General features: G+C 33.2%; 1 protein-coding gene across 1 annotated transcript in view; it reads left to right on the forward strand.

Annotated features, from left to right (window-relative positions):
- The window catches only part of UBL3 (ubiquitin like 3), a 78,723-nt gene extending 62,945 nt beyond the window's left edge, over positions 1-15,778 (forward strand). Inside the window, exons 2-5 of the mRNA XM_051986517.1 lie at positions 789-897; positions 7,304-7,390; positions 13,218-13,295; positions 13,776-15,778. Of these exons, the coding sequence (XP_051842477.1) occupies positions 789-897; positions 7,304-7,390; positions 13,218-13,295; positions 13,776-13,828 (327 nt within the window). The 3' untranslated portion in view covers positions 13,829-15,778. The remainder of the gene's footprint in view (positions 1-788; positions 898-7,303; positions 7,391-13,217; positions 13,296-13,775) is intronic.
- Positions 15,779-24,379: the final 8,601 nt, after the last annotated feature.

Here is a 24,379-nt window from a genome sequence, read left to right on the forward strand (position 1 = left end):
AGCTGTCTACACCCAGAGAGAGGACTGTGGGAATTGAGTGTGGATCACAATATAACATTCTCACTCTTTTTGTTGTTGTTCGCTTGCATTTTGCTTTCTTATTCATTTTCCCTCTTTGATTTGATTTTTCTTATGCAGCAAGATAATTTTATAAATGTTTACATATATTAGATTTAACATATTTTAACATGTATAACATTGGATTTCTTGCCATCTTGGTTGGGAGTGGGGAAAAGGAGGGGAAAATTTGGAACATAGGGCTATGCAAGGGTCAATGTTAAAAAATTATCCATGCATATGTTTTGAAAATAAAAAGCTTTAATAAAAAAATTTCTATTTAAAAAAAGACTATTGACAGTCTTTATAGAATTGTTTTATTTACTGATAAAGGTAAAGTGGCATCAAAAAAATCAAATCTTTTGGGAAGTAATTCTTTTTCTAGAAGGGTAGATGAATTTGAAAACATCATGATGTACCAAGAGAAATGTACACTTTTAAAAATATCACTTTATGAAACAGATTTAAAATGAGTCTAATAAGAATACTATAATTTTACTTTTTTTAAAAAATAGTCTTAAATGTCAAAATATTGCAATATTCTTATTTGGGACAACTTAAACTAAGCAAAGCTGGACAGTTTTTTTGTTTTTGTTTTTGATAAATAAAAATTGTCACAAAATGGTTGTATCTAAATTTTATCACATGATTGAATTAAGACATTACATTATTACTTTCCTATAAAATGGTAAGTTTTTTTTTTTCAAAAGAGTTTTTTTTTTCCCTTTCAGATAAATTTACGGCTCATCTTAGTGAGTGGAAAAACTAAAGAATTCCTGTTTTCTCCTAATGATTCAGCAGCAGATATTGCAAAGCATGTGTATGACAATTGGCCAATGGGTAAGTAGTCTTTTGTCATGATGTGTGTTATTAAGTTATTTGTTTTTTATAACTTAGAATAAATAGGGTCATAAGGCTTATGTTGGGGGAGTTGATTTCTTAAGTTCTTTACAGTGCTAAGTAATAGGATTCTATGTTCATTTTCAAGAGTATTGTCATATTAAGGGAACTGATATAACAGTGATGGCCACTTGCTATAATTGCAGAATTTCTCTTTTCTGATAAACCCTGCTAAGAGCTTCACAATGTAATTAGTAGTAAAAATGGAGCTTATAAAAAAACCTTCATTTGGAATTCTCCTACCTTGATTGTATCTATAACTTTGCTATATAATAAAAATCAGTTTTAGGCTATAGCCTTTAGCCCAGACAGAGGTCCTAAATCACTAGCTAACTAAAGCCTGTAGTAGTGACTTTTTAGTCAATTTTTTAGCAGTTGAAGCAAGTTCCAGCAGATATTTGAAGTTTGTCATTTTTTTTTATTCCACTTTGTCTTGTTGATGCTATTAGCTATAGTAGTATAACTAGAATAAATAACAATATAGATCAACTTTTAGAACTATAAACTAAGAAACCTTTAGCATTCTACCTGAATTTTCTATGTAAAGGAAATAAAAATATTTATTAAATCTGTCCATCTGTGCCCCTTTCTTCTCTCCCTGCAAAAAAGACCATAAGATAGTTGTCACTTTAACAAAAAATTACTAAAACAGCAAAAAAGAAAATTTAAATACAAACAGGATATGTTTTTAAAAAATTGGAGCAAATTCTTTTTTTACAAAGGCCATTTATAATTACAGGTTAGTAAGACCTTTCTACTCTGGATAGTTATGAGATCAGGATATGTTAGTTTCTCTTTTGTGTTTTTAAAGAGTCAATTTGAAGCAGCCTACTTCTTAAAATAAAACCTCTCTTTGACACAAAAATTCTATTTTCTATTAAACTTTTTCTGTATTAGATCTTTACCTTTCTGAAATTCTCTTTGTAACGTGTCTCTAATCTGAGTAGCCTCTTTTTACTGAACTTTTTAAAGCCCTTTTTATATGAGACTGAATAATATGACTTTTTAAAGCTGATTTAATTTAATTTCATAAGTTATGAACTTTTGAACTTGAAAAATAGGATTTTAAGGGGGAAACTTTTAATGCAGAACCACTTCTATATATAAAAATTAATCATTACTTTTGTCCCTCTTCCTGTAATCTATAGATGAATCTATAGATGCAGTTTTATCTGAGCCTGGACCTGTTAGAATTTGCTACTCACTAAAACAATTTTAAGACTGAGGCTTTCAGAAGATGGGAAGGAGAATATATGTGATTGGGAAAGTAGGTAGAATTAGAGCCAATGAGATTTTGAAAGAAGGAGACTGAGGGAAATTAAAAGAAAACTAAATAAAAAAGAATCACTTGAAGTATGAAGAAGAGACTTAGGAAAATATTGCGTCATCCTTTTCAAAGTATGTCCAGCCACTTAACACAAGGGTTCCTTGTATAGTTGCTTGGACATGTGTATATAACTTATTCCTGAATGAATTTAAATATCCTCTCTAAAAACCTGCTTTTGTCTTTTATTTTTTAAAATTTCTGTTAATGTCAACATTATTTACCCAAATCTTCTGCCTGATCCCAATATCCAGATTAACAATCACATTTGTCTCTTCAAACTATGCAATATTCATCGAGACCCTTCCTAGCTTTTTTCAGGCTTATTATACCAACTTGATCTTCTTTCTTCTGATCCATTCTGCTGCCAAAAGAATTTTACTAAAGTACAGTTGGGATCAAAGCATTACCTTTTTTAGATATCTTCCATGGTTCCATATTGCCTAACAAGATAAAATTTACACATAGCCTGAAATTCAGAAGTTTCCCCAGATTGGTCCTAAACCTGCCTTTCCAGCTTTAACTCAGTTAAATTTCTTTCAGTATCCTCTTATTCAAACAAAGAAGCAGCTGTGATTACTTTTACTTTTGCTTGAAGTCATCTTCTTCTTCCTAAATCTCTTGCCATTGATAACTTTTAAGACTTATTTCAAGTTCTAGTTTCCCCATGAAATTTTCTCTAATCCAGATTCATTCTAGGTAAAAATGTCCTCTTCAAAGAAAGAAAAGATTACTTCTTTCTACTTACCTTAAATGATTATTGTGAGACCCTAATAACTATATGAGTTGTGAATTATACTATATAATTGTGAACTATTATTATTATATTTTGGGTGGTTAGTGTTGGATCTGGAGTCAGGGTTACTTATCTTCCTAAGTTCAGATCTCACCTCAAACACTTTAACTTTCTTCATCTGTAAAATAAGTAGGGAAAGGAAATGACAAACCAGTTCAGTATATTTGCAAACTCCATCCCCTCCTGCTGCTCCCTCCAAAAAGCAAGCAAACAAATCCAGAAACCCAACAAAATCCAAATTGCAGCACAAATAAACATGAATGGAACAACTAAACAACAAAAATTATTACTATGATTTATTTCTCTCTTTTGGCATTTGTCACATTCTACATTACCTTTTCCCTGAAGGATTATATTCAATTTTGCTGGGTAGGTGATTTTTTATTGTAATCTTGACTCCATTGCTCTTTGAATATCCTATTCCCAGCCCTCTGGTCCTTTAATGTAGAAGTGGTTAAATCTTGTGTTATCCTGACTGTGGCTCCACTTGAATTGTTTGTTTCTGGATGATTACAGTATTTTCTACTTGATCTGAGAGTTCCAGAATTTGGCTATAATATTCCTGGAAGTTTTCATTTTGGGATCTCTTTCAGAAAGGAATTGGTATATTCTTTCAATTTCTATTTTACCCTCTGGTTCTTAGAATATCAGGACAGTTTTCCTTGATAATTTCTTGAAAGATGGTGTCTCGGCTCTTCTTTTAATCATGGTTTTCAGATAGATCAATAATTTTTCAATTACCTCCCCTGGATCTATTTTCCAACCCAGTTATTTTTCCACTGAGATATTTCACATTGTTTTCTTTTTTTTTCATTCTTTTGGTTTTATTTAATTGTTTCTTGACTTCTCATAAAGTTGTTAGTTTCCATTTGCTCAATTCTAATTTTCAGGGAATTATTTTCCTCAGTGAGCTTTTGTACTTCCTCTCCCATTCAGCCAATTTTGCTTTTCAGGGCATTCTTCTCCTCATTAGCTTTTGTTTCCTTTTGTATCACTCTCATTTATTTTCCCAATTTTTCTCCTATCTCTCTTACTTAATTTCAAAATCCCTTTTGAGTTCTTCCATGGCCTGAGACAAATTCTTATTTTTTTGGAGTCTTTGGATATAAGAGCTTTGACTTTGTTAGCTTCTTCTGTGTGTGTGTTTTGATCTTCCTTTTCACCATAACTTTCAAAGATCAGAAACTTTTTCTGTTGTCTGCTCATTTTCTAGCCTATTATTCGGCTTTTAATGCTTTGTTAAAATAAAGCTCTGTTTCCAGGATGGAGAATGCACTGTCCCAACCTTCAGGGATTTTATGCAGCTGCTTTCCCCTGGGACCTGTAAGTCTTCAATTCTTCCAAGACATTATGATCTGAAGAGAATGTGTTTGAGTGACCTCAAGCACTCTTTTCTGCCCTGGAATTGTGAGGAAGGTCCCTGCTCTACAGTGGCTGTTACTAAGTTCTAATGTGCTACAGCAGCAGAGTGCTTCCTCAATGCTAATAAAGAGTCCTCCTTCTGAGGACTTATATATGGGCCGAGTCCTCTGGAAGCTGCTGCTGCTACTCCAGCGGGGGCCACTGCCAGCTTAGTGGCTCCCAAGATCCTCTCCTGGTTTGCTGGGATTTCCCTCTCACCCTAGTGAGACAAACCCTTTTTGCTGATCTTCCAAGTTGCCTGTGGTGCTCCTGGGCTGAGAGCTTATCCTAAGGCCTGCTTTAGGTTTCCTGGGGCTGGGACTGGGACTGTGCTAGTTCCACCTTGGTGCAACAGATCTTTGTTGTTGTCCTCCTAACTAGTCTTCAGCTGGAAGATTGTTTCACTCCATCTTTTTGTGAGTTCTGATGCTTTAAAATTTGTTTAGTTATTATTTAAAGGAATTTTTTTTGTGCTACACCTGCCACCTGCCAGTGGCTGCTGGATGTCTAACTCAGACCTGAAGAATGGATCTCTTCATGTGAGAGGATACAAGGAGACAGAGACAGCTATGTTGTCTGACCTCCCTTCTCTTCCCTCTGCCTCCAATTTATCTTATTCCCAGTCTGCAACACCTGTGTCAGTAAAGACTGCCCTGCAACTCTTTCAGATGTTATGATCCACAGCTGTGGAGGCTCTAGGAGAATTGACCTGTTCCTTCACTTAGGCATGGTCCTTAACAGAATTTGGGGGAGTTTTGGGCAGAGCTCGGGCAAGTCCTTGGCTTTACTTTCTGAGGCTGCATATGAACTCCAGTAAAGTGCTGAAGATTTCCTGTGTCTGTCTGTAGACTTCTGTGAGGGTATTTGTGTGTGTGTGTATGTGTAGGGGACAGTCTTTTTGTATGTGTTGTTTTGTTTTGGTCTCTTCTGCATCATTCTGCACTGCTACCCAATAATGTTCTATTCTAGTATGAAGCTGGGAACCCTTTTTACCCATGTTAAAAACCTATACTTGAGGCATACCTCCTTTATGTTTGAAGATTTCTTAGAATAAGTCTATATAGAACAAAATAGAAACTGACTTTCTTAAGTCAAACTCCAAAATCAGTCATTTAAAAGCTCAGAACCAATAGAAATATATTGTTTTTCTTAGAGTAGTAATTTTTCCATTATGCTCCTGCATGCTCCTGCATCATGATTTATTTAGCTATGTCATAATCAATGGATACCTTCTTTATTTTTGTTTTACAAGATGCTGCTGCTATGAATATTTTTATATGTTGTGGATTCTCTTGCATCTCTTCCCTCCCTACCATGTCTTTGATCTCTCTGAGATTCATATAATGTATTTACTTTTCTCACATAATTCCAAATTGTTTTCCAGATTGGTTGGATCGATTCCTATTTGAGTCATCAATGTCCTAATTTGCCTGTCTTCCTGTACCCTTTAATATTTCCGTCTTTGTCATCTCTTTTCCAAATTGCTGAATTTAAGCTAAAATCTCCAAAATGTCCTGATTATCTTTATTTCTCTTATTGTTAATGACACACTTTGCATAACATTATACTCCTTTACAAAAACTGCCCCCCCCCCCCAATAACTGGCACACATCCTCCTATTCCTACCTAATGGAATCCCTGACTTCTATCAAGGCTCAGCTTAAGTGTCATGTCCTAGGTGAGATCCATCCCCAAAGTTGTACTATTCCTTCTTTCCTCTCTTCTTCTCCTTCCCTTCCCTATCCAGTACTTTGCATATTTATGTGTTTATTTAGGTATGTACATGATGTCTCCTTTCAGTAAGTAGAATGTAAGCCAGTGAGGCACAGATGATATTGTTTTTCTTTGGATCTCTAGGACCTAGTGCAGTACTTAGTATATTTAAATAGTTGTTGAATTAATTAACTAAAGGGGGAATAGACACTTTAATTTAAATTTATATTAGCAAATTTACCATATCTAGAGGTTCCCCATTCTTAATTTAAACAAAATATTTTACCATTCCTTAATGGTAAAATTAATTATTTTCTTGATATTTTACTGATCTATTCTCTATTATTATTATTATTATTATTTTTGGATCATAAGATTTTTTTTTGTTTAAGTGACTAGTCAGGAAAGTTAATTTAAATTCACAATTTTTGCTTTCTTTTCTAATTCACCACAGTTCTTAGTTGTTTTGGATACTGTTTATTCCAGAGATATTCTCCATTCACCTCCATCTCTTTCCTCCAAAAAATCTTTCACAATATAAAAGGGTAACAAAGATGTTCCATACTAATATTGGTATCCAAGGAGGAATTTTTGTTTTGTGTTGGGTGGAACATGTATGATCAGACTTATACACAAGAAGTTAAACCTCTGAAGATTTTTTGAATTGTGAACAAAAGGACACAGCATGGAAGCATTTACCTATGTATATGTGTATATACAAGCATTAGCATCTATGTGTCTGTTGAATTGAATTGACAACCAAAAGAGATATAAATTTTAAAAATTCAAACCATTAAATCTTAGCCTCTTCTTATACAGTTGATGTAAATTAAAGTAATTATCAAAATTTCTTATTGGGATAAACCCTTTTGTCATGTCAAGATTTTCGACTTGTTCCATTGAGGCTAAAATTTGTCTTAAATCCCCTTTTCAAGTAAGAATATGCTTGACTTCTAGAGACTGAAGTATATTATGATAGTCATTGCAGAGTTTCAAATGAAGCTAAGTTTCAAATGTCGCATCTTGCCAAGCTTGAAAGTGGATCAGAACAATATATTACTCCCTACCTATCTTTTGGAATTGATATAAATAATTCTCTCATTTCTTTTCAGACTGGGAAGAAGAACAGGTTAGCAGTCCAAACATTCTTCGACTTATTTATCAAGGACGATTTCTACATGGAAATGTGACACTAGGAGGTAATAAAATCATTTTTGTAGGAGAAATTGATTATTGAATAGTAGAATTTGTTTGTGGATTCTTTTAGGCTATTTTCTTAATATTTTGTAAAACCTAACTATTGAACCTTTTATGAATCAGACTTTTTTCTTTATTTTTATTTTTTTAAAACAATAGCTTTTTATTTTCAAAATATATGCAAAAATAGTTTTCAGCATTCATCCTTGCAAAATTTTGCGTTCCAAATTTTTTTCTTTCCTTTACTCCCACCCCTTCCCCTAAACAGCAAGTAATCCAATATTTGTTAAACATGTACATTTCTTCTATACACATTTCTACATTTATCATGTTGGACAAGAAAAATCAGATAAAAAAGGGAAAAAATGAGAAAGAAAGCAAAAAATAAGCAAACAGCAACAAAAAAAGTGAAAAAAACTGTTGTGATCCACATTCAATCCCAACAGTCCTTTTTCTGGATGTAGATGGCTCTCTCCTTCCATTGGAATTGGTCAATTAGATTCTTTTCTGTTGTAGTTAGGCTGTTGAGAGGAGCACACTTTTTAATTGCTTCTCAGGCTAAATTGGTTTTGTTGTAGTATTTTTGGATAATTTGTTGGAGTATTACTATGGTCATGATATGATAAGAAACAATAAAGTAAGGCTAGTCTGTCTCTAGAGTAGAGTTGCTAGTCATGTGAGGAATAAAAATAAATGGGTTTTTGCAAAAATGTTTATATTAATGCAGCTTAAGGGCGCCCCCTTGTGGGTAGTTTTTTGTAATTAGGTTTCTTTTTGTTTTTGTTTTAAATATTGGAGTCATCAAATAATTTAATTTTAGAGCTGGAGGGAACCTTAGTGATCATCTGGTCCATCTCTCTCATTTTACGGTTTAGAAAACTGATCTTTTGAGAAGTACATTGACTTTCCCAAAGTCATGGTAAAATGCTACTTCCCAGTAATATATTAGACACATTGATAATTTGTATTTAGCTCTAGGATTTTTATGTCATAAGACTATAAGCATGTATAAGCCATGTATAAGAAGTTACATATAAGAATTCATTAGGCACAAGGCACTATGATAGGCAGCAAAGATGCAAAGACAAAATGAACAAAATTAACTTTTCAATGTGCTTATACTTTAATTGAGAAAGTGAATTATTTAGGAAAGAAGATATGCTTCTGAACTCCCAAAGTCGGCCATAAATCTGCAAGATGCATGGATTAGTGGAAGATGGGGGTTAGGGGGAGAGAAGGGAGAAGCAATGTGAATTTCCTCCTGCATTTTTCCAAGTTGCATCTTTTGGGCACTCTCTTGGTTCTCCTTCAATTTATATTACTCTTCCCTTATTCTCCTCTATTGACTCATCATCAATATCAAGGTTCTGGGCTAGGTTGTCTTCTTGATACCTGCCATACTCTCTTAGTTAATTCATTATCTCCCATCAGTTTAACTGTCATCTCTATGTAGATGATTTCCAGATCAGTAGTCTCTATACATCCAGCCCTGGTCTCTCCCCTGAGCTTTAGTCCAATTGCCTGTAAGAGTTTTCAAATTACATGTTCTATAGACATCTATTTAATGTGTTCCAAACCAAACTCATGATTTTTATGCCTAAACACTCACCTCTTACAAACTTCCCTGTTTTTGTCAAAGGAACTACCATCTTTGGATTCTCCAGGTCCATAAGCCTGGCGTTACCTTGGAATCTTCATTCTTCCTTCATTTGCAAAATCTTGTCTTTTCTGTCTCTACTTTATTTCTCACTTGTGACCCATTCTCTCCATTTATATAGCTTTAACTGAAGTTTATATCTTCATTATATCTCACCTTGATTATCAAAACAGCCTTTAAATTGCTCCTTGCCTCTTCTGGTCACTCCAGTCTTTTTTTAAATGTTTGTGCCAAAATAATTTTCCTTAAATATGGGTCTGACCATGTGACTTGCTACTCAGGCAAGTCCAGCAGCCTCCTCTTGCCTTAATGGTAGAAGGTAAAACTCCTTTTTGCTTTCTTGAGCCTTTTATAACTTAGCCTTAGCTTGTTTTTCTAGTTTCGTGGACAATACTCCCTCACTCATACTCTTTGATTAAAATTGGTCTTCCCTCAGGACAAGTATGAAGTCTGGGTATATAGATCTGAATCTAGAGCAAAAGAAACTGAGAAAGATAATCTGGAGAAAGAAGTGTGCTCAAAAATGTAAACGAGAACTATAGATGTCTTTAGGTCAAAGAAAGGAGAGCAATGGAAAGACTTCTTCCTATTTTAAATAATTACTGAATACTCAACTCAACATTATTTAATTATTTGCTTATTAAGGATTTTTGTTTAGGTGATGAACATAATAAATGTATTTATTAACAATTAATTATATGATTGTCACATAATTAAATTATTGTTTAACTCAGTAATAAGTAGTGAATTAAATAATTACTGAATGCTAATTAATCTGTGCATGGCCAATCAGAATAGCAGGTATGGGAGGAGAAAGATCCACTACCCTTCTTTACCTACCCACTTTTCCTTTTTACCACCATCTCTATCTAAATGTCCATGAAACATGGGGCACTGATTTGTCTCTCTCTTTCCTGAGGGTAGGCAAAAAGGTCTTGGGTTTTTGCTTGAGACTAAGCCTTGCCCTATATTCAGCAAAAAGAGGGAGATATTGGTACCCTTGTTTCTTGGACATTTAAACAGAATAGTGATACTGGATCCTTCTTCTGCCATAGTTGATGCCCTAGACTGGCCATGTTTGAATTAACTAATGAGACCTGACTCTAGGTAAAAAGGCAGAATCTTTTGCTGTAGAAAGAAGGTAGGTTATCTAACCAAACCCCAGCACCCGTTCCATCTTCTGACACTTGGGGAGGTGCAGCAGCAGGAGGATTATCTTTAACATGGGAAGAATTAGGAATTTATGATAATAAGATCTTCCTCCCTCCCCCAATCCTGGTGCTAATTAGGGGATCCTTTAGTCCTGGCCCGACTAACATCTTATATAAGAGAAAAGTCCCAGCATGGGCAGACCTTTATATTTAGGATAATGGATAGTTGAGAACCTACAGGAATCTCTGGGTTGAAGGTAGGAAAACTTCATACTCCTTCCCCCTTTTCCCAACTCCCCAGTACCTAGATCATTCCCAGTCCCAGTGAAACCTCTAATATTGGGGACAGCCTACCAGTTTTCCCCATATCACTGCCCTTCTTGTCTTGGCCTGAGGGAAAAGGAGATGCCTGGTTCTGTGTTAACAGTTTGTTATCTTCAGAATTTGTTTATACTTGGGGCAAAAGCCCTATTTAAACTTCTTGATTAATACTCTGCAACCAGACTATGGCCCAAGTGAGAAAGATTATCTTCAGTTTCTGAGGTTGTTGTAATACTGATATAATTGAGTGGTTAAATTAAAATAAAAATATCAGATGGTTGGTAATGTGCAGATTTGTTTTTTTTAAAAGTGGATTACTAGAATTTTTTTATTTTTCATCTACTTGTATTAGTACTATGTGGACAGTGATACAAATGTTCTTCCTGAATTTCTACTCTCTTTCTGTAGTCTCCAAAGACCTCCTTAGAATTATCATTCTTGTAGCTTAATTCATTCTATATATTATGTCAATATCACATAATAATTTTGTCCCAAAAAGTTATTTCAAATATTCTTTCTGCGACCTTTAGCATCATAGTGATTTAACTGTTTTAAACGCAGAATCTATTCTAAATTGATAAGGTTACTTCATTTATAATATGCACAAAAGTATAAAACCTTCTTAAGAAATCAAATTTACTCAAAAGGATAGGCCCAAACGTAATTAAGTTCAATAGGCTTAAATCTATCGTTATTCTAAGCCTTTCTACCATAATGTAGAATTTGCTTATAGTCGAATATTACAGTTCATTTTTTATTTCCCTGTTAATGCATCATTATTACCAAAAAGTTCATCTACAATTGAACAGCCTATAGGTAGTATAGGTTTTGTATTCAGGTTCATTTTTAATCCAGTTAGAATGTAGAAGTAATATATCAGTTTTTTCAAAAAAAATTTGGGAAGGTTATATAACAAAAGTCCAATTTATATTTCCATGTTGAAACAATTGTGATCATCAAAATGTGTTTTTATCACACACACACACACACACACACACACACACGCGCGCGCGCAGAGGCATGCTTACATAATGAGTGTGGAGCCATCCCAGGAATCAGTATGAGCTGAGCAAGGGTCATGTCCTGCCTCCAACACATGTTGGCTATTGTAATACTAAACAAGTGCCAGGCAGCTCTCTAACACCAGAAAGTTATGGGGAAATGGCCAGTCCTGCCAGTGAAGGAAATAGACACAATACAAATGCAATACAAGAAATTAACAACTTTTTTTCTCACTTCATTGAAGTCATCATTGCCCCATGTTCAAAATTCAAAGACTCTGAAAAGAAACAAATCTAAAACAATTCTCCCCTTAAACAAGATGGGCATTGGCCTTTATGAAAAATGTTGAGGAAAACTGGAGCTTTATTTTTTAAAATTCTGTATTATTCTATAAGCCAATGATCAGAATAGCAGATAGTCAGGGTTTATTACTGAATAATGATTTTAACCTTATTCATAGGTAGTGAAATCACAAACTGAATGGTAGTAGAACTAAATAAGTGTTATGACTGTTGAAACATCAGTGAAGAAAGCCAGATTTACTCAATGTTTGTCATATTCACAGAATTACAAAGTAATTTTCTTTTTGTGTGTGGGTGTGGTTTTTTTTTCTGTTTTTTTTTTTTTTTAAATAGCTTTTTATTTACAAGATATATACATGGCTAATTTTTCAGCATTGACCCCTGCAAAACCTTTTGTTCCAATTTTTCCCCTTCTTCCCCTACCCCTTCTCCCAGATGGCAGGTAGTCCCCTATATGTTAAATATGTTAAAGTATATGTTAAAAACAATATATGTATACATTCCATACAGTTATACAAAGTAATTTTTTTTGGAAACTTGAAGAAACTGCAAAAGTTTTTATGAACAATGCCAGGACAGTAATTCTTTTAAATTGACCCTTTTAGAAAAATGGTTGTCTTCTTGATATAGAAATTAGAATGCATCATTTTTATTTTGGTTTGTAGAAATTTGTTTGGTATAGCTGATTGTATCATATTTTTAACATACAACAACAAACAAACATACAACATTTTAACATACAATCAGAGAAACAAATATATCCCAATTACAATGCCTTAACAGTTTTCCTAATTTATTTGAAATAAATAGTTTTTTAAAAATGTAAAGCATTATATAAATGTAAGGGTGCTGATGATAAAAAAAAAATTACATGAGTCCATAGTTTTTTTGTTGTTGTTGTTTTTTTTTTTTAATTCTTGTAAGTAAAAATCTCACAAGATTAACTAGTAGTTGTCAAAAGATAGACATCACCTAGGTATTGTAATTTGAAAATCAGGCATGGAATTATTAACATGTGAGACTGTTGTTTGACACCTTATAATTTTCAAAATAATGAGATATCATCCTTTTAAGAATAGACTATCAGCTCCACAGGGAAAAGGCCAGTGCCTTATTCTTCTTCAAAACACCCACACAGTGCTCATACAATGCCTTGTACACAGTAGGTATTAAGTAAATATTTGTTAAGAATAAGCAAGTGAGTTAATATATTTGTTGGTCATGAGAATATATTTCATTTTTAAATTGTGATTTTTTAAAAATATGAAATTTTTTTGCGTGGATGTAGTCACCTTATTAAAGCTCAGTAAAATGTACTAATCCAGTTAAAAAGATGATTTCAATTCTCTGTAGCTAAATTTTTTTTTTTTTTAACAAATTACTGTTTTTCCTACAGCATTAAAACTTCCTTTTGGCAAAACAACGGTGATGCATTTGGTGGCTAGAGAGACATTACCGGAACCAAACTCTCAAGGTAAGCTGTCCAACTAGAGGCACATGAACAAACATTCAAATATGTCAAGGCTTTCCTTCAACTTTCCACAGGAAATCTTCAGTTTGTGAATGTTTCTTATTAAACAAATAATCAACCACTCTGGGATTTAATAGTTTTTAAAAGTATTTATTATAATTCTTTAATATATGTAAATCATTGTTGTTCATCTTTCTTCATGTCCGACTCTTCATGATCCCATTTGGGGTTTTCTTAACAAAGGTACTAAAGTGATTTGCCTCTAATCACAAAGCTAGTAAATGTCTGAGGCTAGATTTAAACTGAAAAAGATGTCTTCATGACTCTAGGCCTGCCACTAGCTACTGTGTCACCTATCTGCTTAATACATATAAATAAGGAATTTAAAAGTTGTGGTAGGGTCATTTCTATACTTTCCTTCAATAGGATCTTTTTAAAAAAGTTACTAGCTTGTAAATTGGTATTTTTGTTTATTTTCCACAGGTCAGAGGAACCGTGAAAAGACTGGAGAAAGCAATTGTTGTGTGATCCTGTAAAATGCTGATGTTTCTGCTAAGTGTGGTGTCACATAAGTCTTTGTCTTTCATGCTGCTGGGATAGAAGAGATCCAACATTGCTTCAGACATGCTTAGGAACAGTCTGTAAATCCATGGAACTGAAAATATTACATGAACACTGTTGTTGCATTTTCTCTTGCAAGAAGAGATTCAAGAACATTTTCACTTTGACTTTTTATTTCTAGTTATTTTTATGTTGAGCAATCCTATAATTCATTGGTTTTTGAATTCAGTCAATCCAAGAGAAAAGGTTAACATGTTATCTTCCACAGCAGAAATCATTTTGCTGCCATAAAAATTTTCATCCAGAGAACTAATAAATCAAGTGTTCCAAATGCAATTTGCACTAAAACTGGTTGACATTATTTCATTATTTTCATCAACAGAATTTGTAACTCTGTTCATGACACCTAGAAATAATCTATAAATTCCATACTGGAAAAACATTCAGCAGTTAATAATGTTCATCAATGGCCAACTTTTTTTTTTTTTTTCTTAAGGAGAAGGGGCAGGAGAAAAATGGAAATTAAACTAAACTGTTCAGTGAATTCTACCAAAGTTAACCTTGGTGGCAACACTGGCATAGATTATTTACTAAACTGAGTGACTCTATTTTAACTGCAACAAATGAAAAAACAATGTGCCTGTTAATTAAAGCACTCTGCAGAGAGCTGTTTAATTGTTTTCATTAATGATGCGCACTCTTTGGTCATACAATAGTCGAGTGCTTGTTCATACAGCACAATTAGGGCAAAGAGTGTTTTCTAGCCTTAATATGGGAGGGGTAATTTCCTGTAGTCCATAGGCTTTTATTATTGTGCGTAACTATTAGAAAACCTCATCTACTGATCAGTTTTATGTATTTGAATATCAGCAAATTGATGGTTTTTTCCAGTAATTTTTTCTCATCTGTACCTTAGTGTCCAATGTCATGCTTACTCATTAGCCATTTCAAACAAATTCTTAATATTTAAAAAAAAAAAAAAACCCTCTTTGACATAGTACTAGTTTTGTTTATGTAATCTACATTTGGTATTAGTGCTTGCAATTGTATTAAAATCAAAAGCTGATTTTTAAGGCATACATGATTTAAAGGGATGCCATTCTTTTGTTTCATACCAATAATTTAAAACTTGATATGCTCAAGAAATTTGCACAGCACTAAAGCATGAGCTAGTTTCATCTAAATCTGTAAAAATATAAAAGATTTTATATTTTTTCACTGGGAAGAAATTCTTCCTGGGTGAAATTACAAATATGTGTAGAATATATTTAATAAAAATCTTATAAAATACTTAACTATAGAATTTAAATATAGATTGGCGTGTAGTATAATAGAAAATATTCCATATAAATAGCTTTAGCTTTCACACAAATTAAAGTCACAGGCGGACATTGTGTTCTGTATTTAATAAGTGTCCACAGCCCTTAAACATACAGGTAAACGTTTCCAGGTGGTCAACATCATTTAAATGTAATCAGGTTATTTTATTCATTGTTATTGCTTTATATGCAGTAGATCTACAAAAGTATTGTTCATACTGATCAGAATTAAATTTGTATAGAGCAGAGTTTTAAAACAAATTGTAAATAGTACTAAACATTTTCTTTCTGCAACCTGTACTGATAAAATCCTTCTGTAAACTAAATAAAAGAATATTGTAGTGCATTTGGGTGGTAATTTTAGAGGTCCTTGATTAGATCAATAATTGTTTAAGCAGTTGTCATCATGTTTAAAACTATGTTTTTTATTGGTATTTTCTTCTGAGTCTTGTTTTTTAAATTACTTAATATATTATTATTTAGTTTGTGATGTTCCCAATGTATTTCTTTGGTATTTAATCTGATTTATTTCCACACAGTTACTACATTGAAAAAATTTATGTAGTCTGTGTTCTCATTAAAAATATTGTATTCATAGATACTAAATATTTATTTTCTTATTGTTTATATTCTAGTTCACATAAGTGTCATATCAATGTAATTAAAGAATAGTCTGACAGTTTACTTGGTTAGGCAAATGCCCCATTGTTGACTTTTGTTGGACCATTCTAATAGTCTCCCAACAGTTCTTCTTGCTTCATTCTTTCCCTAGTATAATTTATACTTAATTGCATAGCTGATCATATAAATTGTGTTCTAATAACTTCTCTTGCCTTCACCTCCTGCTCTATATGATCCATCCTTAACACTGTAGCCAATCTAATCTTCTTAATGTAAACGTGGTCCTCCAAACACTTTTCTGTGGTCAATTCTCATTGTTTCCATATTGGTGAGTTCTTTTCCTGGCAGTCGAGGCCAACCATAGTCTGGTACCATCATTATATACCACCATAGGCTGTAGTGACAGCCTAACCTCAAATGCAGGTCCTTCCACCTGCTTTACTCTCCAACCAGTCTGACCTCCTCTTTGTTTCTCAGTCTTGCACTTTTTTGCCTCTTTACTTTTCTCAAGCTGTTCCATGTCTGTAATGTCTTATCTGTTCTTATTCAAGTTTTGAATTTCTACTTCTTTTTTAAAGTGCGACTCAAATAATCATCTCTGTGAAATTTGTTTCCCTATCCCTCCCTATTCTAGTCTTTAAAACCATCCTCACAAAGCACTTTATTTTGCCACCTATATGATGCACTTATGTTTTATTTTTTATTATTTTTATCTGTATTTGAATATTTTTTCTCCCTCTCATAAACTCCCTCCCTCTCTCTGTAAGTTCCATAAGAGCAAAATTTTGCTAAATTTTGTATCTCTTCCAGCACTTAGAACAGTGTTCTGCACTCATAAGGTACTTAATTCTTATTGAATTGAATGAGTTATTTAGAAATTGCTAAATAATTTAAAGAAAGTAATTAGTAGAGAAAGAATTCATTGAGACATTAAATAATAGGTACGCTAAATAAACAAACTTCAGTGCTTTTTAAGGACCCACTTTTTGCAATTCAGTGTTCTAAGAAGTAGGAGAGATGTAGAAGTTGAATTAGACATGGTATCTTGTTCTTAATAAAGTTTACAATTTTAATAGGAGGATGCAATATATACATAACTATAACACAGTGTTCCTCATTCTATTTATTTGTAAACAATAAATGCATAATCAATACTTAGGTTAAAATGAAAACACTAGGAATTTGTCTTAATTTGACACAAGGTGAGATTAGTACAAATATGTCTCAATATTTTATTCTACATCAAAGTTTAGGTATACCCTGGCAGAGCTAAATTTGGATTTGGATCCTAACTCAGTCAACTAGCTTTATAAACAGAATCAAGTCACTTAATCTCCTTGAGCCTCCTCAGCTTCCTTATCTGTAAAACTGATAACGGTAATATTTGTGTAGTACTACCCATTTCAGAATTTTATTATTGTCATTGGCTTAGAGATGGAGAGACTTCAGAAAGAGGTTTCCATTCCTACTCTTAACAAATGGTCATACAGAGACTTACTGAAAAGAGAGCCTGTTCTATTCTGTTTTTAACAGTTCTAACTAATGGGCAATGGGGAGGATGCAACACATATATAACTATAATAGTGTTTCTTATTTCACTTATTTTTCAAAAATAAATGCATAATCAATACTCAGTTTAAAATAAAATCACCAAAAATTTGCCCCAATTTAACAGATTATGAGATGTCCTGCATCAAAGTTTAGGTGTGATTGGATACATCCAAAACCTCAGTGTCAGAAATGGCACCTCTGTTGCCTAATGGTTCAAGCCCTGGAACCAAAGGAGTAACACCAAAGATTTACAGGCATTTAATTTAGCTGCACAAGCACCAAGACTTCTTAGAGAGGTTTTCTTTACTAGCATTATTTAGCGGACCCTGTTTGACTGGCGTGTTACTCCTTTTCTCAGTACTACTCAGGAGCTTTAAGATTTTTCCACTTTAATTGATATTTTTAAAGCCACTATTAAATCTTACAACACAGGAATAATTGTGAACCTAAGTGTCTTTAGCCTAACCTTCTCTTTCAGTTTTTCTGCTTCTCTTCTCTCTGCCTTCTTAGAGTCAGTGTTATTTTCCCATTTTTCTTAAAATTCACAACTCTATGTTGTCCTTTAGATCATTTTCTTTTATGACACTGAGTTTTAGTCTCATTTCTGTAGTTTCTGGTACATATGTAATATATAACTCCACTTCTGGCCTGATTTGGATAATACCTTTGTCTTATTCTCAAATCTTGCCATCTGTTCTTGCATCTTTGCTGTCTGGTGCTTGGATACAGTTTCTTCTCCACCTCCTGATCTACATATATTCTATGATCAGATTTCTTTTGTGTTTCTTTAAGAGTGTGACCCTTCACAAAGAAGTAAAAAAAAAGAAAAAACTTCTAAGTTTTTCTCTAATTCTAATTTGTTGAACATTGAAATATAAGGCTTCACTAAAAAACAAAAACTCTAGATTGGTCATTTTCATTAGGAAATGTATTCTGTCTTTGAACTTTATTAATAAGTAAATGAACTTAGGTGTTAAAATTCAGCTGTCATATTTCAATGAATTAGAACTAACAATTAGTTCTAACTCTATACAGAAGAATTTGGCAGGTAATTGGCAAAAACTCAGGCCCTTTTTTTTTTTTTTTTTTTTTTTTTTTGTAGTTTAAAAAAGAAAGACCTGCTACATAATCCAGCCTTCTTGTTATTCTAAATTTGATGGCTGTTTAATTTTCCTAATTTGGGGACTTAATGTATTTAACAATATCAGCTAAAGTCTCCTTTGTTAATGAGAAATAAAGACAATTCATCCCTTTCACAAATATTCTTGGAAAAACCATGACAAAAGCACTATATGTTTGATCACTTGGCCACTTAACCTATATCTCCCGGGAATATTTGTTTACTTCTTCCCACCTAGCTTTGAATTCAAGTCCTTAATAAATAATAAGCCTTGAATCAAGGCATTAAACTTAAATAAAAATAAGCAGTGGGTGGGCCAAAATCTTAATCCACCTAACCATCTAGATTCATCTGGTGATGCTGAACATGATAGTGGATAGTATCTTACAGAAATGAGAAGTGCCAGAAATAGATCCCACTTCTGAAAGCAATTTATATTGGATTTAGTAGCTATGTGACCTTGGACCAGTCAAGTGTTTAATCTCTCTAGTTAGTCTTCAGTATTCTTGTGTATAAAAGAAGGAGTAGACTAGCTCAGAGGTTCCTTAATGGGGAGTTCATAAACTTTTTTTTAATAAGGATTGACTAATTTCAATATAACGGTTTTCATTAAAATCTCATGTATTATAAGCATTTAAAAACCTTATATTAGTAGGGAATCTCTAGACACCAGATTGCCAAAAAAAAAAAAAAAAAAAAATCCTTGACACAAGAGCCTCTGGATTAGAAGATCTAAGCTCCCTTTTAAATCCACTCTAAATCTTATGATCCTATTGACTGTATGAATTACAGGCAGCCCAAATACTGCTGAATAGCCTTCAGAAAAATAATCATTCAATCCTAAGCTCATAAAATTCCAGAAATAGAAGGTTTCTCTCACTATCATCTAATTAAACATGTACCTAAACGAGAATAGCTCCAACAAAGTCCAGAACAAGTGATGTCCTAAGACACCATTTTCCATTTTGGGAACTTTTCTTAAGAAGGTTTTCTTTATATCAGATTTTACTCTTTTAAACTTCCACCCATTGCTCCCGGTTCTGCCTATGTTTTAGCCTAGCAAAACTGATCTACCCCAATTCCACATAACAGTTCTTCAAATACTTGAAGACAATTATTTCCATACAATCTTTTTCTTCTGCCCGTTAAACACCCCTAATGGCATTATCCCCAATCCCCTTATAATTTCTTGCCCTCCTTGGGGTTTACTCCACTTTATCAAACATCCTTCTGAAAATGTGATTCCCAGAATTCAACACAAGTCTGACCAGAGCAGAATAGTGAAGGACTATTGTTTCTTTTGTTTGTGTTTTGGACTCCCCTTCTATCCAGCCTAAAGTCCCTCTCATCAGTTTTCATTAGTGGCTATTTCAGATGATTATTCAGAGGCAGCTAGGAAACTCACTGAATAAAACACTAGATTTGGAGTCTATGAAATGAGTTCAAATATGGCCTTTTACTAATTGTTACTTAACCATTGTCCCACTTCAGTGTTCTAATCCATTAAATCGAGATAATAATAGCATTTACCTCAGGTAATTGTGAGGATAAAATAATTTTTCCAGTACTTAGCTCAGTGCCTGGCACATAGTAGGTAGTTAATAAATATTTATTAATTGATTGTAAAAGTACTTAACAATGGACTATGTGACTATGGAGCCTAATAAATAGGAACTTTTGTTTAGCTATACCATCCCTAGCCTATGTTTGTGCAACTAATTTTTTTGAGCCCAGTATAAATCTATTTATCCCTATTAAAATCTAACTTATTAGATCAAGGCCATTATTTTGACATATATATATATATTGTTTAGGACATTTCAAACTTTAGATACTATATGTATTCACAGCAGAACTCAATTATTTTTCTCCCAAAATCTATCCTTCTTACAAACTTCCTTATTTCTTTCACAGGTACTATCACGCTTTTACTCACTGAGGTTTTTATTCTAGAGTTATATTTGATTCCTCACTCTATTTTATGCCACAAATCCAATCAACTGCCAAGTCTTATCAATTCCAGCTCCATAATTCACACCCTTCTCTCTAATCACTTGCCCACTCCAGTTCAATCTGTCATCCCTACTTACCTGCACTATTGCAATAGTTTTCTAATTGGCCTTCCTGCACTCAGTTTCTTCCTTTCCATTATTCTCCATGTAACTGACAAAATGATAGTTCTAAAGCACAGGTTTAACCATATCAATGCCCAATTCAATAAACTCAGGGTCTCCCTATTACTTCTAGGATGAAATAAAAACTCCTCTGACATTTAAATCCCTTCAACTTACTCTCACTAACTCTATTAGGCAGTATTCCTCTTTACATACTCTATTGTCCTGCCAAATTGCTTTCTTCTTGTTCCTTGCACATAATAATCCATCTCTCATTCCTCTCCATCTGTCTAGGCTGTCCACCAAAATTATCATGGACTTTTTCCTCTTCTGTACCTCTTATGATCCCTTTTCCTTTAAGGTCAGCTCAAATATCTTCTCCTTACACAAGTCATTGATCCACTCAGCTGAGAGTGCCTTCCCCACCAAATGTAGTTTTTTTTTTTAAATACATTGCTATATATATACAATATTATCATCACATTAAAGTATAAACTCCCATGGGCAGAGATTTTCATTTTTGCTTTTTTTCCCATAGTGAATAGCATGTCATTAATAAATTTTTGTTGATTATCATTCTCCAGCTTGGTAAATATCTTGTCTATGTCTAAACCATCTGAATCAATGTTTCCATATCACAGAACCTAGTGCAGATGCCTGAGAAAATAAATTAGAGAAGTTCCAGATTGATATTAAGCCATTAATGATTACCCTTCAAATCCAGTCATTCAACTAATTTGAAAGATGAATAATTGTTCTATAATCCAGTCTACATCTCTTTGTCTTGTGCTCAGGTATACCAAAGGAAAGTTTGTGAAATACTTAGTTGGAAACTTTGACTAAAGCATCTCTTGTCTACTAACCTGTAACCCTATCAAAAAAGGAAATGACATTAGTTTGGGATGACTTGTTCTTGAAGAAGGTATGATGGATTTCAGATCATCATTTCCCTTTCTTAGTTCTTGCATGCTATTCTTTTAATGACACATTCAAGAATTTTGCCAGGAATTAAGCTCAAGATGAAGATTTCTAGTTAAAGTGATAATGTAAAAGGTCATACAGAAGTCTAGCTCTTTAAAAAAAAACACCAAAGTAGTTCACTTAACACCAGTTGCCTCAGCAAAAAAGAAAAAAAACACACACCACAGTAAATATGATAAAGTGAAATATAATTATGATAAAGTGAAAGTAAATGTAAAAAAGTGATAAAGAAAACTGAAGGGAAAAAAGGAAGTATACTTCATTATCCCATTCAGAATTTCACAAAAAAGATGCACAAAAAATGGGCAGAAGGGCCTCTCCACCAATAAGGCTGGCATAATTAAGGGACATGTGTCAGGAAAATGGAGGCCAGCAGAACCAGGAAGATTAACTCTTTCTAGGAAGCCATTGTAAGCTTCCTCTAATAAATTTGAAGCCAACCAGCACTCTAAGAGAGGAATGTAAGCCATTATGAACTCAAATAATTGGGGTCCTTCAGCCAGACTCTAAACTTGGCAATAGAGACAAGGTAGAATAGATGCCTAATTGGAATTTGTCTCTGTTGATCATTGCATAGAGAGACAGGGCTCTTCCATGCACTCCTCAGAGCACAGAAGGTAACAAGATCAATTTAGTGACTGGGTAAGCAGGAGGTCTGAGACCAGTAAGCCATTGAGGCCAGTCAGAGAAACATCAAGGGATGGAACCAAATTGGTCATACAAGAAGCCAGATTTTATCTAAAGTCAAAATTTACCAAGGACCACTAGGGGCTGAGACAGAAACCAAGGTTGGCAACAGCGTGCAGATCCAAATTAGTCCTATCCAAACCATTGATGAAGCCAAGGATTGGCTTGAGAACAAACCCAGTAAATAGGAGAAATAAGTAAAATACACAGAAAAAACATGTTATCCTTATTATTAAGGGAAATTCATACATGAATTAAGATGAAAGTGTATTCATAATAACTTATGAGCCTTAGCAGAAATTAAGAACCTTGGCAGAAAAAAAGGCTTGTTTGCAAAGACCATAACAGTAGAGAGGAGAAATGATGCAAGAGAGAAGAAGAGGAAATTTCAAATAAAAGGAAAGTTCAATGGGGAAAAAACATTGAAGCAGAATAAATAGCTTTGGACAGAACATGAACTATCTAACCTACATAGTGGACTCTGAAGATGGAATGAAGCAAATAGGACTCAGTGATTCTGAGGGTACACTTATTCTCCAAAATAACAAAAAATTTTAGAACAAAGTCAAAAGATTGAAATGATAGAAGAAAATGTAACATTTCTATCAAAATTAACTGACTTGGAAAACATATAGCATGCAATAGATTTTCTCTCTTGGAAAAAATGTCAAGGGGAGATAATCTAAGAATCAAGACTTCCTGAAAACCATGACAGTATTCTTCCCCCTCACCAAAAAAAATATATATGATATGTGTATATATATATATTATATATATATAATATATATATATATATATATACACACACATTCTATTTCCCAAAACCTTCTGAAAAAATTCCCAAACTAAAAATACTCAGGGTATTGAAACCAGAGCTTTCAAAGAAATTATACAAGTAGCCAAAAGCAAACTACAGTTTCAGTATTAATACAAAACTATAGAAAGCATTATTAGAAGAGAGAAAGTCTCATGATACAATATTACAAAAGGCAAAAGCAACAGATTTACAACTAAGAATAACTTGTCATGGAAAAATATGTATAATACTTGGGGTTGGGGGTACATTAAAATGCAAATACATAACTAGAGAAAACTAGAAAGATATAGTTGAATAATTGGAAGTGAAAAAACAATAATAATGGAAATATGTTCTAGTAGAGGGAAAAGAGACAATTGCTCCTACAGAATCCTAATGTCTTTAAGGGTCAAAATGGAAGTTAGACAAATAACACTGAGGGTGGCTTTCTTCTGTTTTGTTAGTTTTGAGAGAAAAAAAAAAGTAAGGTAAAAGTAATACATTGGGGAGAAATGAGAAAGAAGAAAGAGATGCTTATTATTTCACTTCAATGGAGTACTAGAAAACATGGAGGAAAGTTGAAGGGGAATAGCTGTTTCAAGACCTCACATTTGAACTAAATAAAGAAGGGTTGAACAGACTGACATACACAAAAGAGTAATGTAAAAACACATTAAACTCAACAAAGATTTGTCAGAACTAAGAGAGAAAATATAAGAGGGATAGTTGAGTCAAGAAAGAAATAATCAGAAAGAAAACATTTTAGTTTTAGAAAGTTATTCATAAAAAGGATTATTAAAAAGAGAGAGTATTGTATAAGAAGTAGCAATCAGATTATATCTAGAGTTGGTAAAAAGAAGAAAGGCAAAGAAATAGGAAAAGACACTTCACTTGAAGATTTCTTTTCCTATCAGATTTCCTTCTTTTTCTCTACCTCCTTCTATATGAGGGGAGAAGAGAGAAGAAAAAGGAAAAAAAAAACCCATAAGAGAATATAATGGAGGGAAATATAAAATTAGGAATCATAACTATGGACATGAATGAGATGAAATCATCCATAAAATGGAGAGATGTAGTATTAGCTGAGATAGAATAAAAAGCAAAACTCAATATATTTCTTAAATAGAAGCATGTTTGAAACAAAGATTCATATAAAGTTAAATTTAGACACATAGCAGAAACTTAATATTATGTTTCAAGCAAGCTAAAAAAAAGATGGATAAAAAAGAAAGTAATCGTGATTTCATTCAAAACAATAATAAAAATAAACATGTTTAAAAAGAATAAGCAAAGAAACAATAACATCCTTAAAGAAACCATATAGCTATCTATCTACA

This window comes from Antechinus flavipes, chromosome 3, assembly GCF_016432865.1.
Source record: "Antechinus flavipes isolate AdamAnt ecotype Samford, QLD, Australia chromosome 3, AdamAnt_v2, whole genome shotgun sequence".
Lineage (NCBI taxonomy): Eukaryota > Metazoa > Chordata > Mammalia > Dasyuromorphia > Dasyuridae > Antechinus > Antechinus flavipes.